Source organism: Macaca nemestrina, chromosome 13, assembly GCF_043159975.1.
Source record: "Macaca nemestrina isolate mMacNem1 chromosome 13, mMacNem.hap1, whole genome shotgun sequence".
NCBI classification, from domain to species: Eukaryota; Metazoa; Chordata; class Mammalia; order Primates; family Cercopithecidae; genus Macaca; species Macaca nemestrina.
The window spans coordinates 37,407,714-37,422,719 of NC_092137.1; the positions used below are offsets into that span (position 1 = coordinate 37,407,714).

At 40.2% G+C, this 15,006-nt stretch overlaps 1 protein-coding gene across 1 annotated transcript in view; it reads left to right on the plus strand.

Moving 5' to 3' along the window:
* The window catches only part of LOC105464854 (glutaminyl-peptide cyclotransferase), a 28,752-nt gene extending 23,178 nt beyond the window's left edge, over positions 1-5,574 (plus strand). Inside the window, exons 5-7 of the mRNA XM_011712952.3 lie at positions 2,045-2,144; positions 4,604-4,720; positions 4,926-5,574. Coding sequence (XP_011711254.1) covers positions 2,045-2,144; positions 4,604-4,720; positions 4,926-5,071 — 363 coding nt within the window. The 3' untranslated portion in view covers positions 5,072-5,574. The remainder of the gene's footprint in view (positions 1-2,044; positions 2,145-4,603; positions 4,721-4,925) is intronic.
* Positions 5,575-15,006: the final 9,432 nt, after the last annotated feature.

Consider the following 15,006-nt stretch of genomic DNA (forward strand, 5'->3'; position numbering starts at 1 on the left):
GGTTGTGTATGCCTGTAATCTTAAGCTACTCAAGAGGCTAAGGCAGGAGGATTGTTTGAGCCCAGGAGTTTGAGGCTGCAGTGAGCTATCATTGCTCCATTGCACTCCAGCCTGGGTGACAGAGGGAGACCCTATTTAAAAAAGAAAGAAAGAAAGAGACAGAGAGAAAGAGAGAGAGAAAGAAAAGAAAGAAAGAAGAAAGAAGAAAGAAAGAAAGAAAGAAAGAAAGAAAGAAAGAAAGGAAGAAAGGAAGGTAAATTGCTTGTTTGAAGCCATGTTTGACTGAGCTTAATTAAAATGATAAAATGATGTAAAAAATTAGATTACAGGAGCATCAGATTCACTTGGGCCCAATGGGAGCCCATTCCCCCAGTACTGTGTGGAGGTGGAGAGAGCAAACCCCTTCTTTGAGGTCTTTATAAGTCTCAAGAACATGGGGCTTTGGGAAATGGAATACAAGAGGGGTGGGGGTGAAGAATTTCCTTGTGACTTCAAAGCATTACCGTGACTCCAGTGTGACTATGACAGTTTGATGTGTTGGTTTTGATGTGGCATTTTTGACATGGGGGTGGGGATATTTTGATGCTGCCTTAAAACCCTGCTATTATTACTAAGTAATGGGTGCAACACACAGCCTCATTTTCACCCCCATTCCTGGGCCCACACTCCATCCCTAATCCCTCCCCCGGCCCCTGCATCCTCTCCTGACTCTGACTCTCTTCCCATATTTGATCTTCATTCTCTCCCCACATCTTCACTAACCCCAACTTGGAACCTCATGCTACCCTTGAGTCTTCACTCTCCCCGGTGCCTTCATCCCTCCCTGAAGCTCACCCCATCTGTGAACTGATAGCTTATTCCCAGCACCCCTACTCATTCCTACCCATTGACCTGTCACTGACCTTCACCCTATAAAAGTCCAAATGGCCACATTCTATGTCCTCTATGACCCTAACACACCTCCTGTTGGCATTTGCTCCCTCCTGTTATCCATTGGCAGCTCCTAATGGGCCAGGGGAATGTGGTCAGCATCTCATTCATTCACTTGTGCCCAAGTCCCCAAAAAGCATTCAGAACATATTCACAAGAGAAGAGGCCTGGTTGATCAGTAGCAGAACAAAGTTATTTATTTATCAGTCCAAATATATGAAGCCACAGTGATTCATATATTTGGACTGATAAATAAATTTGTTGATGAAGATCATTATTTTCCAGAAACAGACCCTTAATAGATTATCCAACTTTGTGAATATGTTCCTATTTCAAACAAGCCTATTTTTTCTTACAACAAATATATTTAATTTTCATTTATGAATTTATTCATACTATGTCGTTAGGATCACAAACTCTGAAAATATTTATCTACTATGTGTTAGGATGTATGCTAAATATTTATCCACACATTATTTTACTTAGGTAAATCAGGAGGTCTTAATCTAGTAAGTAGTCTTCAGAGAGTCCTCGTGATGAGATGATAGAGAGCTATAATCAGAAGGAAGTTTTAGAGATCAGCTAGTTTGAGCTTCTTATTTGATACACAGGGAAATGGAGATCCAGAGACACAATGTTATATAGCTCTTGTACAAGGAATTTTTCTTAGATACTACTTGATCAATAAATAATTACTATGCAAGTGCCTTCCTTTGGGAGTTTTATCATTACAGATTAAGGATAAAATGACTACACAGAGTGGAATAGAAGATCAGACAGGCTAGGACTCTTTTCTGAAAATAAATGTATGCTTTTAAAGTGCACAAAATATTTATTCAAATGTCTTCTTTCTAATTTATCCTTAGTGATATCCTTTTGGAATTACATACACAAATAATACTTTGCTATTTGTCCACATTGCATAAGCATGATTGAAAGAGTTCTCCAAAACAATTAGCATAAAATGTTAGTAAATCTTTTGTTCATTTATATAGCTTCCCATATTATTCTCAATTACTAAAATGCAGTTAATTCTAGCTGATTGTATTTCCCTATTGATGAATATAAAATGTGTTTTGGCGATGGTGATTAAACATTACTTTTTCTTCCTTAGGATTTATTGGTCTTATTGGATTTGATTGGAGCTCCAAATCCAATGTTTCCCAATTTTTTTCCGAACTCAGCCAGATGGTTTGAAAGACTTCAGGCAATTGGTAAGCACCACTGTTATTAATGAATAAAACATAATTCCTTCCTACTGACAGATACTACATTTTAAAATTCAAAATTTACAATTTGGCCGGGCACAGTGACTCACGTCTATAATCCTAGCACTTTGGGAGGCCAAGGCACGCAGATCAGCTAGGGTCAGGAGTTCGAGACGAGCCTGGCCAACATGAAATGGGGGTTTCATGTTTAGTAGAGATGGGGTTTCAATAAAATCAGCTGGGGTGTGGTGGCGGGCACCTGTAATCCCAGCTACTTGATAGGCTGAGGCATGAGAATCACTTGAACCTTGGAAGTGGAGGTTGCAGTGAGCCAAGATGGTGCCATTGCACTCCAGCCTGGGTGACAGGGTGAGGCTCCATCTCAAAAAAAGAAAAAAAAATTGTAATTTAAATGTATGATTTAAATGTATAATATACTTTATTGGCTTTTATTCTTACTTTATTGATTAGTTGTTTACTATTTTCATCTTTGTAGTAAGCCCAGTTTATTTTCCTGCATGAAAATGTATTTTCAAATGGAAACATAAAATACTACATTTCATGTTTGCACATCCTGAAAAATGGTTTGAAAATATTTTCCCAGAGTCCTGTTTGAAGCATGTAGAATGCATTTCAGGAGGAAACTTTACTCAACAAAGCATGTTGGCTAATGATGAATATGATGTCCTTATAATGATATCAAAATATATTCTTCAGTTTTTCTTTTCCATCTGTCTTTGCCATCTTCTATTTTCTTCCTTATCCAGATATTATTTTCCTTTAAATCTAGTACAGTCTCCGCCAATTTTCCAAAGAAGTAAGAGATCAGGATGAAGAGAAAGCCAGATCCTTCAAGATTTAGAGTCAAAAAAATGGGAGTAGACTAGGCCAGTCCAGGTCAGGCCAGGCCAGTCCTAGAAAACTTACGCATCTTTGGCGGAAGAGAGGGGCTTGGGGTTTGGAGAAAGAAAAGGAGAATGACTTCTTACCTTTGTACTTCCACCCTGCCCAAAACAAAACAAAACTCTTCAGGCATCAGGGAAAGATGAAAATTAGATTGATCTTTATTGTAGATTCCAGCCCAGGGGACTGCTTTGAAGGCAAGAATTTCATGCTAGAAATTCCTTATTAGCCACACAAACTTCTTGGAGCAAGATAGATTTGTATTACTTCTAAGCAGTGGAGAAAACACTGCCATCATAACTCACACTTTTGCCATGAGTAAAGAATTTGTCTAGAATCTTAGAGAAACTTCTACCTGAACTTCAGATGCACATCATCGGCAAATTTCATTTCCTAGTTTGAAAGAATGACTATAATGGTGTTATTAATATAAACTTCTTGGGCTTCTTCCTTGCAGCATGTTTTCCTTACTTTGATGGTAGGCTCAAGAAACTGAGATTGGCTTTCTTTCAAGGATTTTGTGCACTTTTATTATTTCCTGTACCAGAATGAACTTATGCCAATAACTTGCACCTTCATGCAATTTTAACGCATTGTACTGCCCCTCCTATTGGTATTTACTTTTCAAACCATATTTCTAGTTGTATAAGAAAAAGTTGTGTCTCATGGTAAAGGAATTATAAATACCAATAAACAGACAAGAATATTGTTTTTGGTGGTGGTTAGGGCTTTCCCAATGTTCCTAGAATCATATTACGTATGATTGATTACTAGTTGGTTTATTTTTTACCCTTTAAATTTAGCAATTAAAAAAAGCTATCCTAGGAAGGTTCATTTGGTTGTCTTATAATATTCACGTGATCTCTTGTCATCTTGTGACATACAATACGTGACTTATGTAGGCCGGTGGTTCTCAAATTTTAAAGTGGATCAGAATCACCTGGAGGGCTTCTTATAACACAGATTGCTGGACTCCAACCCCAGCATTTCTGTAAGTCTGAGGTGGGACCAGATAATTTCCATTTCTGACAAGTTCCTAGGTGTTGCTGATGTTGCTGGTCAGACATCACACTTTGAGAACCACTGATGTAGGTCACACTAGGTATCGCTTTCCCATAGAGTGGCCACTTGATACACTTCATCGCTACTCTGTTTGAGTATTCCCCTTTAAGCTCCATATCTCATCTAAGTCATTCTTCATGCAGCATCTTGGACCTAGAAGCATTTACATCTGCACCTGTGTTCTCCCCTTCCACCCAGCTGTCCTCTGTTTTTTTCATTCTCTGTCTCTCTATGGTTCTGTTGAGTTTCTACCTCTAAGGAAGTTCTCACCTGTAAGTTTAGAGCCACATGTGACTCTTCTCTCTTCCTGCTCAAAATGTACACACCCCTGTTCAACCCAGATGTTTATTGTCATGGGTGTGGCCATGCTTGTTGTTGCATAATCTTTTAAAAATTATGGACTCATGTGCTAAGATTTCAAACTCCTGAAATAAGATTACATTATGAGTCTTGATCAGATAAAAATAGTTGTTCATATATTGTATAATTGTCATCTACAGAACATGAACTTCATGAATTGGGTTTGCTCAAGGATCACTCTTTGGAGAGGCGGTATTTCCAGAATTACAGTTATGGAGGTGTGATTCAGGATGACCATATTCCATTTTTAAGAAGAGGTAATGTGTGTGCGTGTGTGAGTGCGTGTGTGTGCGCACAGCCTGATTTTGGAGTACAACGGTGGGATATGAGAAAGTACACAGATGATGATGAATTATCAGCTGTCTTTATATGGTACAGAGCTCCCTCTGCTTGAAGAATGACACTTTCTAGTTTACTCACTGGAGTAATGTACATTGTTACAAGTTGGATCTTTCTTAATAGGTGTTCCAATTCTGCATCTGATACCATCTCCTTTCCCTGAAGTCTGGCACACCATGGATGACAATGAAGAAAATTTGGATGAATCAACCATTGACAATCTAAACAAAATCCTACAAGTCTTTGTGTTGGAATATCTTCATTTGTAATACTCTGATTTAGTTTATGATAATTGGTTCTAGAATCGAATTCAAAAGTCAAGGCATCATTTAAAATAATCTGATTTCAGACAAATGCTGTGTGGAAACATCTATCCTGTAGATCATCCTATTCTTATGTGTCTTTGGTTATCAGATCAATTATAGAATAATTATGTTGTGATATTGTGTCCTAAATTGCTCATTAATTTTTATTTACAGATTGAAAAAGAGGGACTGTGTAAAGAAAATGGAAAATAAATATCTTCAAAAATGCTTTTAGATAAACATGATGAGGCAAAATCAGGTTCATTTATTCAATCATAGTCTTCTAAATAGTACTTAAATAGTGGTTGGAAAATGTAGCCTTCATTTTATGATTTTTCATATGTGGGAATCTATTACATGTAATACAAAACAAAGATATAGTTTGAAGGCTTTCAGATTTCTCTGAGAAATCTTTGTAGGGTTAATTTTATAGAAATTAAAATCAGAATTAAGTGCTATGTTGTGATGTCTTTTTTTATACAAAAGAAGAATGATATAATTTAATGCGTGTCCAATTTTTGTAGGGTTTTGCAAATTTAACGTTCTCATTGTGCAAATAATAGTCAATAACAAAAATTTTGGAAAATGGAGAAAACAAGAAAACTATAATCCCATTATATTGACAGAATTGCCATTAGTTCGCTTTTTAGTTTTTCCTCACTTTTTCTTTTCTTTCTTTCTTTTTTTTTTTTTTTTTTTTTTGAGACAGGGTCTCACTCTGTTGCCCAGGCTGGAGTGCAGTGGCATGATATCATGGCTCACTGCAGCCTTGACCTCCTGGGCTCAAGTGATCCTCTCAGCTCCGCCCGATGAGTGGTTGGGACTACAGGCGTGCACCACCTAGCTAATTTTTTTGCCTGGCTAATTTTTTTTGGCATTTTTGTATGTATGTGGTTTCTCCATATTGCCCGAGCTGGTCTTGAACTCCTGGGCTCAAGCAATCTTCCTGTCTTGGCCTCCCAAGTGCTGGGATTACAGGAATGAGCCACTGCATCCAGTCTCCTCACATTTCTTAAATGCAGATTTTTCTTATAAAGGTATAATCAAACTATATTACAATTTTTTTATTACCTGTTTTTTCCTGTTAAACGATGTAATTACTAGGCATATATTTGCTGTTTTGGTTTTGGATTGAGGTGAGGACAGAAAAAGACTGCTGAATGTGAACTCTAGAGTCAATATTAAGGTAACACAGTAGTACAGCAGTAGTTGTGACAATTTTTGTTTAGGTAGATTATGGTATTCAGTTTGGTTAGTTACTTAGAGCATTTTTTTCTGGAAATACATAGGCATTCACAAGTTGTCTTTAGCTACAGGAAACAATTATCTAGAAACACAAACTTGATCAATTAAATAATTAGGAAATTGTTCCTGGCATACAGATGAAGTTAGTTGGGGCCACTGTGTTCTGTGTGTTCCCTGTTCAGACAAGACATTTAGTAAATACTCAGTGAATTAATGTGCCAAGTGACAATGGAAGTCATTGGGAAAGTAATTTACTTGCTAAAACATAGTTTTCAGGTAAGAAAAGGATAAAAACAATTTCATCTATTTGACTATGCAAATTATATAGAAGAATATAGTGAGAATTATATATGCATACTTAGATATATTTTATGCTATATATAACATTTATATATAAATATATATATTACATTTATATATATTTATATATAACATTACCTGTCTATAGTTTCACGTTGGTAAATTTTATAGAATTAGATTTTTCTAGGATTCCTTTTTATTTTCCAAATGTCCTTCCAAAGTCATGCATGTCCTTCTAAAGTCATGTAAAGGAATGTCGTGCCTCTGTGAATTAATGATATTCAGAGCTAACATTTACTGAGTGCTAACTCTGTGCCAGACAGTCACATGTGCTTTATATGTTTTACTAACTTAATCCCCACAACAATCGTGTGAGGTAGGTGGTATTTGTAAACTTACTTTATGAGGCTCAGAGTAATTAAGTGTATTCTCCAATATTACATAACTAGTAAGCGGTCATAGTGGGATTTGTACCCAGGAAGTCTAGCTCTAAAGCTTATGCTTGGGAACTGCTCTAGAATGTTGCCCTTTTACATGAAAAGAACTATGCAGAATATTCCTGATGCCAAATGCAAAGCAATAGTTGTATCTTGAAATTTTTATAGGTCATTTCAAACTGGGGATGCAGTCTTAGGTCATTGCTGCCACGATTCACCTGACAACTTAGGCTTCAGAGACACATAATTTCCATGCAGAATGATTACTCTGCCATAGCGAAGGCTATTTTTGCATAAGCGTGGGCATATACAAATCAACGCAAGTGGTTCTGGGCTAAAGTATCTAAGCCACAAAGCAGGATTAAAAGAGCTGAGTTTTCTGGATTAATTTTTTGGATGAGAGAAAACATTTGAAAAGAGTTCAGGGAAAACACATTTTTTTTTTTTTAACATGAGAAAAGAAATGGTCTAACAGACTGAGGATATTAAAACACAATGAAATGAAGTTTTAATGAGGAACCTAAACATTAGTTGACAGTACTGCATACATAATTGTAAGTCTAAATGATAAACTCACTTGGAGGCAAAATGAAATTAATAAGAGATCTACTATAATCTGTTGAGTTCACATTAGTTCAATTATTTTTAGAGGAGGTTGGTGGATGTGTTGAAATGGGATAAAAGAAAAAATAAAACCATAAGCAGCTTAATTCAGTGAAGGTTTTCTTCCTTTGAAAAGACATATCCTCAAATTCTACTCACTAAGAGTTTGCACTGATAAGGGAAAAGCAGCCATGATGTCATAAACGGAGACATTTTAAAGCATTAACCTGATATTCATCTCTGAAATATGCTCTGTATAATTCATGCCAGTCAGAAATATTACTTTTTAAAAATTATAGCTGCAGAGACAGTGCTCCATAAACATCAGGTTGCATTTGGAATTTTTCTATGTGCATTTTGGAGCATTTTACGGCCCTAAGAGAACAATTTGTATGTTTTGTCTATTACTGTCAACCCTGCAATACGTAGGGCTATTTTTCTTCTTCAAGAGAAACGAGTTCAAAGGAAAATATTCAAAAAAGAGTATTCATAACCTTGGCATCTAAAAAAAATCATGAGCCTGTTATTGCAGCTTGAGGGTTGTGGCCGGAAGAGAAAAGACAGATCCTTCAAAATGGAGAAATGTTTTAGATGGCAAAGCAATTGTCATTAAGAATAAAGCCCATGTTTTCAGCTCCAACTTCAAATCCTTAAGCAGTTTATTTCATGAGGCTTCTTTCTTCCATCAAAGAAATACATTCATTATGGTGCTGCAGCAAAATCATGTGAAAACTGAACGTTTCCTCAATCAACTTGGCCCAGCTGGAGGTGATTACTTTGTGTAAAGGAGGGACGATGGACACGATTCAAGACGCTTCCATATCATTAATGTACAGACAGCCCTGCAGGAGGCTTGGTCACAGTATATTCTGCGGAAAATCAAGGCTCAGTTTCTGTGCAAGACCTGAATCTGAGGAACGAAGGTGGGAGAGGGGAATAGAAGAAATAAAGAGAAGATGAGGGAGACTATTCAGGACAGCTGCAGTAAGTTAAAGCAAAGCTAATGTAGAAAATTTGGGGGAAATTATTTAAATTTGCTATTCATCTTAAGTCATGGGGCTGTGCTTTCAGGGCCAGCCTCCCCCTAACTTTTGGCTTCAAAGATGAATGAACGAAAGATTGAGGTTTCACTCTCAGTTTCAGGGCCACTTTTTACGCAGCCTGAAATTCTAAAAGTGGTTTTGAAGTGGTTTAACTGCCTCCCCTTACTTCCCTTTCGTCTATCGCTTCTGTGTCTTTTATGGTACATCTTTTCCATCCCTCAAATAGTTACTGCTTTGTTGCAAGGGGCAGATAGCATAGTGTAAAGCTACTGCTGTGCTCCAAGGGGCTGAGGTGGAGAGAAAAGGTTGTTAGCTGGCTGAGCCAGTAGGGTGGCATAGGATACCCCTCAAATGCTCGTACACATGAACATTGGCCCCAGGCTCTTGGCAATACATCCAGCAGCAATAATTTATGACAGTTTTATAGAGAGCTGGGATGAAAGGACTGGCTTGTGTCATGGCTGTATTCCTCAGCCGGAATTTGGTTGGTGTACGCACGCAATGTGAAGTCATCTTATTGTGCTCATATTTCAAAGGCAACACATGGAACAGCGCCCACTCTCCTGACATATCTGAATCTGCCAGTGAAGAGTTTAGACCATTTGTTTGAGAATTAACATTAAGAGCACACAATTGCCAAGAAGGGAAAATAGCATGGCTTAAAGCAAAAAAGCAAAAACAAAACAAAACAAAAACCCCAAATTCACAAAGGTTACAAAGGTAATATGAAAATAGATTTAAAAACTCATAAATTATAAACAGCACTGGAAACTTTATTCTCTTACATTTACTGAGCACTGTGTGGTACAGGAGGTCCTTGGTACTCATGGACTTAACATTTGTGGTTTTGGCTGACAAAGAACGACATGTAGTAAGTTACACGAGCTAAGAGATTGGCATGGAGAAGTAAATGAGCATAGCTAACTACCAGCCATCAATTTCACTGTTATTCTCTAGTCATCCTTGTAGTAACACTTGGGAAGTGATAAACCCCGTTTCTTTGTAAAAATGAACCCCTCCTCCAAGCCAACTGCTCTTGATGGAGATGTTATTGAGAGGTCTAGAAAAATGCTGGCTACAGTGAGTAGCTTTATAAGTGATTTTAATCCTTTACGAATAGATGAATTAATGTTAGGAAAAGATCACTTTAAAATTTCAGTTTTAAAACTTTATTTAATGAGGAAAATTATAAGCAACAATGGTATTCAAAAGCACTTAGGATATTTTCCTTGAGAATGTTAAAGCTCCATTTTAGGTTATGTTAGAATGATTCCATATCAAGTAACTGGTTGTGATCATCCTTTCGCAGGTTTACCCATAGAGCTGTATATTAGTGTCCTCATTTTACAAATAAGTGAACACAGGCTTTCAATTATTCTCAGCTGATGCTTAGACTAGACTCTAGGGAACTTAATTTTTGATACATGACATGGCTGATTTCAGCTTGATTAGAAGGGACCTTAGAGATTTTCTACTTCACTGGCTTACTGGTTTTCAGCTACCCCCTAGGGGGCATTTGAAAATATATATGTGTGTGTGTGTGTGTGTGTGTGTGTGTGTGTGTGTGTGTGTGTGTGTGTGTGTGCATTTCTGTGCTTATGTAGTGGAATGGGTGGTGAATGTTTGTTTGTCATGAAGACTGAGGGGTGCTTCTGGAATTTAGTTGTCAGGGGCAAAAAATGAAGGTTCAGGACAGTTTGCACACTAGAGAATTGTCTTACCCCAAATGCCAATGGTGCCTCCACAGCACTGACTAGTTTTCAACATTCTCATTTTAAAGGTTTAGCTATCAAGATCCAGAGACGATGGATCACTTAAGATTCCCTTGGTTTGCAAGTGACAGAAAATTCAAACTTACCTGAGCAAAAAATGAAATTTATTTCACGTCTCTGACTTCAGACACAGTTGACCCCAGAACCCTGTCTCTTATCTATTTGCTCTTCCCTCCTCTGAGTATGCATTAAACTTAGGTAAATGCTTCCTTCTGGGGGCAAGATGGCTGTTAGTAGCCCCAGGTTCATACCCCCATAACTCCAGTTTCAATGCAAGAAGAGTACCTGTCCTCTGAGCAAGAGTTCCACAAAGTCCTTGACCTGACGCCATTGGCCCAAGTGGGGCTCTGGGACCTTTGCTGACTTAGTCTCTGCGCTGGTGGATGGAATGCATTGATTGACTTTGGCCTGTGGGCTCATGCCCCTCCCTAAAGCTGGGAGAAGTGTCAGCTTCACCAAACCACAGGAATGAAGGCAGGGAGGAGGTGGTTGTCCAAAGGAAGATCCAGAAAAAGAGTGCTGTACAAGCGAGAGCAACAAATGTCCATTACAGTAGGTAAGCGAGATGGGTGACTTATGTAAGATCCTAAGTCATGGTACCACATTGCCTTTCTTTTTTTATTTTTATTTTTTTTGAGATGGAGTCTCACTCTGTTGCCCAGGCTGGAGTGCAGTGGCGTGATCTCGGTTCTCTGCAACCTCTGCCTCCCAGGTTCAAGTGATTCTCCTGCCTCAGCCTCCCAAGTAGCTGGAATTACAGGCGTGTGCCACCACCACCTGGCTAATTTTTATATTTTTGGTAGAGATGGGGTTTCACCATGTCGGCCAGGCTGGTCTTGAACTCCTGGCCTCAAGTGATCCCCCCACCGTGGCCTCTGAAAGTGCTGGATTTACAGGTGTGAGCCTTCATGACCGGCTTGCTTTTCTTTTATTTATATATTGTGTGGACATTATAATGTGCTGTTAGAATGGAGATGTACTTGGTCCTTCATCGCAGTTCATAAACTACAGGGTAAAGGTTTTGGAAGAAGAGCATAGGAGTTATAAGGTAGACTATGCTTCCTGCTTAAAAATATGAATTAGGCTGGGAATGGTGGCTTATGCCTATAATTCCAGCACTTTGGGAAGCCAAGGTGGGAGGATCGTTTAGGCCAGGAGTTGGAGACCAGCCTGGGCAACATAGCAAGATCCCATCTTAACAAACATTTAAAAAGTAGCTGGGCATGGTGACTCTTGCCTGTAGTCCCAGCTACTTGGGAGGCTGAGGTGGGAGGATCACTTGAGACCAGGAGTTCGAGGCTGCAGTGAGCTATAATCACACCATTGCACTCCAGCCTGGGCCACAGGACAAGACTTTGTCTCAAAAACAAAAATAAAAAAATCAGAATTAGAAGATTTGTAAATTCAGCTGTTTATGCTTCATTTCCTTGCAGTTCGATTCTGGTGTTGGAAATGGGAGTTTGTCAAAGGAAAACAAAGTTGCTTCACATAAGCTCAGGTTTTCTTCAGGATCATTGTATTTCCCCAGACCTATAAACAAGTTGATAGAGCTTAGAAAGTTTCATCCAAGGAAGGAAGAGCATCTTCGGATATTTAAACTTGTTAACACTTCACCTTGATAGAAGGCAGGGGGATTACAATATGTAGGAAACCAAGAAAAATGTAGGTTACTTAGGAATTGACCAGGACAAGTAAGCTTCTCTGTTACCAGAGGCTGGCAGTCATGGACAAGACCTTGTCCAGACACGGCCTGAGGCCAGGCCCACCTTGAAGCGGATGAAGATGAGGTCGGCAGAAGGAAGGAAGGGTTTGTTGACTCACCGTGAACATTTCAGTCCAGCAGTTCTCTTCAAAGTCAGAGTTCAAGGCAGCACTTTGATCAAATATAAGCTTCTTACACCATTCCTCAGAGGCCGATAAATGTTATCAGGCCAATGTGACCTGATAAATGTTATCAGGCCAATATGACCAGCCAGGTCACTGGTCTCCATCAAGGTCATTATCAGGCCACACCGTGAGGTGGAGTCTGAACTGAGATGGTTGTTCAGCGGCTGGGACCAAGAGAGTAGAATCCAAGTATTTTAAGGTTGAAACAGACCTTATAAACAATCTACTCCAGGGAAGTCCAATCTTTTGGCTTCCCTGGGCCACAATGGAAGATGAAGAGTTGTGTTGGGCCACACCTAAAATATGCAAATGCTAATGATAGCTGGTGAACTTAAAGGAATTGCAAAAATGTCCCATGGTGTATCTGTGTGTATGTGTTTTTTTTTTTTAAGATGTGGTCTTCCTCTGTTGCCTGTTGCTGAGGCAGGAGTGCAGTGGCACAATCTCAGCACACTGCAACCTCTGCCTCCCTGGTTCAAGTGATTCTCTTGCCTCAGCCTCCCGAGTAGCTGGGATTACAGGCGTGCACCACCCAGCTAATTTTTATATTTTTAGTAGAGATAGGATTTTGCCATATTGGCCATGCTGGTCTTGAAATCCTGACCTCAGGTGATCCGCCCATCTCAGCCTCCCAAAGTACTGGGATTACAGGTGTGAGCCACTGCAGCCAGCCCATTATGTTTTTTTTTTTTTTTTTTTTGAGACGGAGTCTCGCTGTGTTCCCCAGGCTGGAGTGCAATGGCGTGATCTCGGCTCACTGCAAGCTCCGCCTCCCGGGATCCCGTCATTCTCCTGCCTCAGCCTCCTGAGTAGCTGGGACTACAGGCGCCCGCCATCGCGCCCGGCTAATTTTTTTGTATTTTTAGTAGAGACGGGGTTTCACCGTGTTAGCCAGGATGGTCTCCATCTCCTGACCTTGTGATCCGCCCGCCTCGGCCTCCCAAAGTGCTGGGATTACAGGCGTGAGCCACCGCACCTGGCGCCCATTATGTTTTAAGAAAGTTCATGGTCTTGTGTTGGACGGTTTCAAAGCCGTCCTGGGTCGCATGCCACCTGTGGGCTGTGGGTTGGACAAGCTTGATCTACTCTATGGTTTTCACCCTCGGTTTTAGATTTTCCTTGGGGCTGCACTGCACAGATGGTCCCTGTCCACGTTTTTGTCTCTTTCCCAGTGGTAGAATGTACTCCAACAGTTTTCAAAGTTTTTGTATTTTAAGTAGTAGAGTCCTTTCTTTGAAGGATATCTCAGATGAAAACTCCAAAGATAAAAGCAGTGCAGATCTGGTTGAAGAAAGGAGAGTGGCCTGGAACTTCATTGGCGAAACCTGATCCAAACCCCCAGCACACTCACCCTGACCCACTGCAGCTGGGACTTTTCAGCACCTCCCTGTAACCTGGTGCTCTGCAGACCTTAGCTTGGAGCTCCGATCTAATCTCCAGTCTCTTTTTACTCAGTTCTCAGAGGCAGTGACTTGGTGGATCACTCACTCCTTGGGTTCTAGGTTACCACTTTCACCTGGTTCTCCTACCTTACAAGTCTCTCCTTCTGTCTCCCTTGCTGTGTGTCTTTTTTTTGTCTTTCTGACTCTTAAAAATCAGAATATTCTGGGGTTTAGTTCTTGGACCTCTTCTCCAGCTGTACTCACTTCCCAGCTGATCACATCCGACCTTATGGTTCGAAGATTACGTGCAGGTAACTTCCAAATTAGTATCTCCAGTCTCAATCTCTCCCCAAACTCCAAACATCTCCACTGGGGTGTCCCGAAGACACCTTGAATGATGAAATGCAAAACTGAACTCACAGTTCCATGCATCCTCCCAAATCTTATTCTTCCTACATTAGTACATGGACACTTTTTAAGCCAGGTACTGACTCTTCTTTCTCAGCTCAGGACATTATCAAGTTCTATAGGCTCTCCTTTGTACCCTGAATCTGTCCCCTTTGAGCAACGCTCCCACTCTGGGTCAAGCCACTATCATATCTTCCTGGGTTCCCCTGCTCCACCTTGCTTCTGCAGTCTCCTCTTACAGGGGCTAGAACAATCCTTTTAAATTGGAATCAGGGGCTGGGTGTGGTGGCTCATGCCTGTAATCCCAGCACTTTGGGATGCATAGGTGGGCTGATCACCTGATGTCAGGAGTTTGAGACCAGCTTGGCCAACATGGCAAAACGTTGTCTCTACTAAAAATACAAAAATTAGCTGGGCATGGTGGTGCCACCTGTAATCCCAGCTACTCGGGAGGCTGAGGCAGGAGAATTGCTTGAACCCAAGAGGTGGAGGTTGCAATGAGCTGAGATCACACCACTGTACTCCAGCCTGGGCAACACAGCGAGACTCTGTCTCAAAAAAACAAAATTGCAATCAGGTCATATTACAGCTCTGAAATGGCTTTTCTTTTCTCTCAGAATAGGATTCAGTGTCATTCCTATGGCTGACAAGGTCCCATGTGACCAGGCTCCTCCATCTTTCTGGCTCTCTTCTTACGTCACTTCTCCCGGCCACACTGGCCTCCTGGCTTTTCCCAAACAAGCTGAGCACAGTCCTGAATCAGTGCCTTTCTATGCGCTGTTCCTCTGCCTGGAAGGCTTTCTCCTAGATATTTGCGTGGGA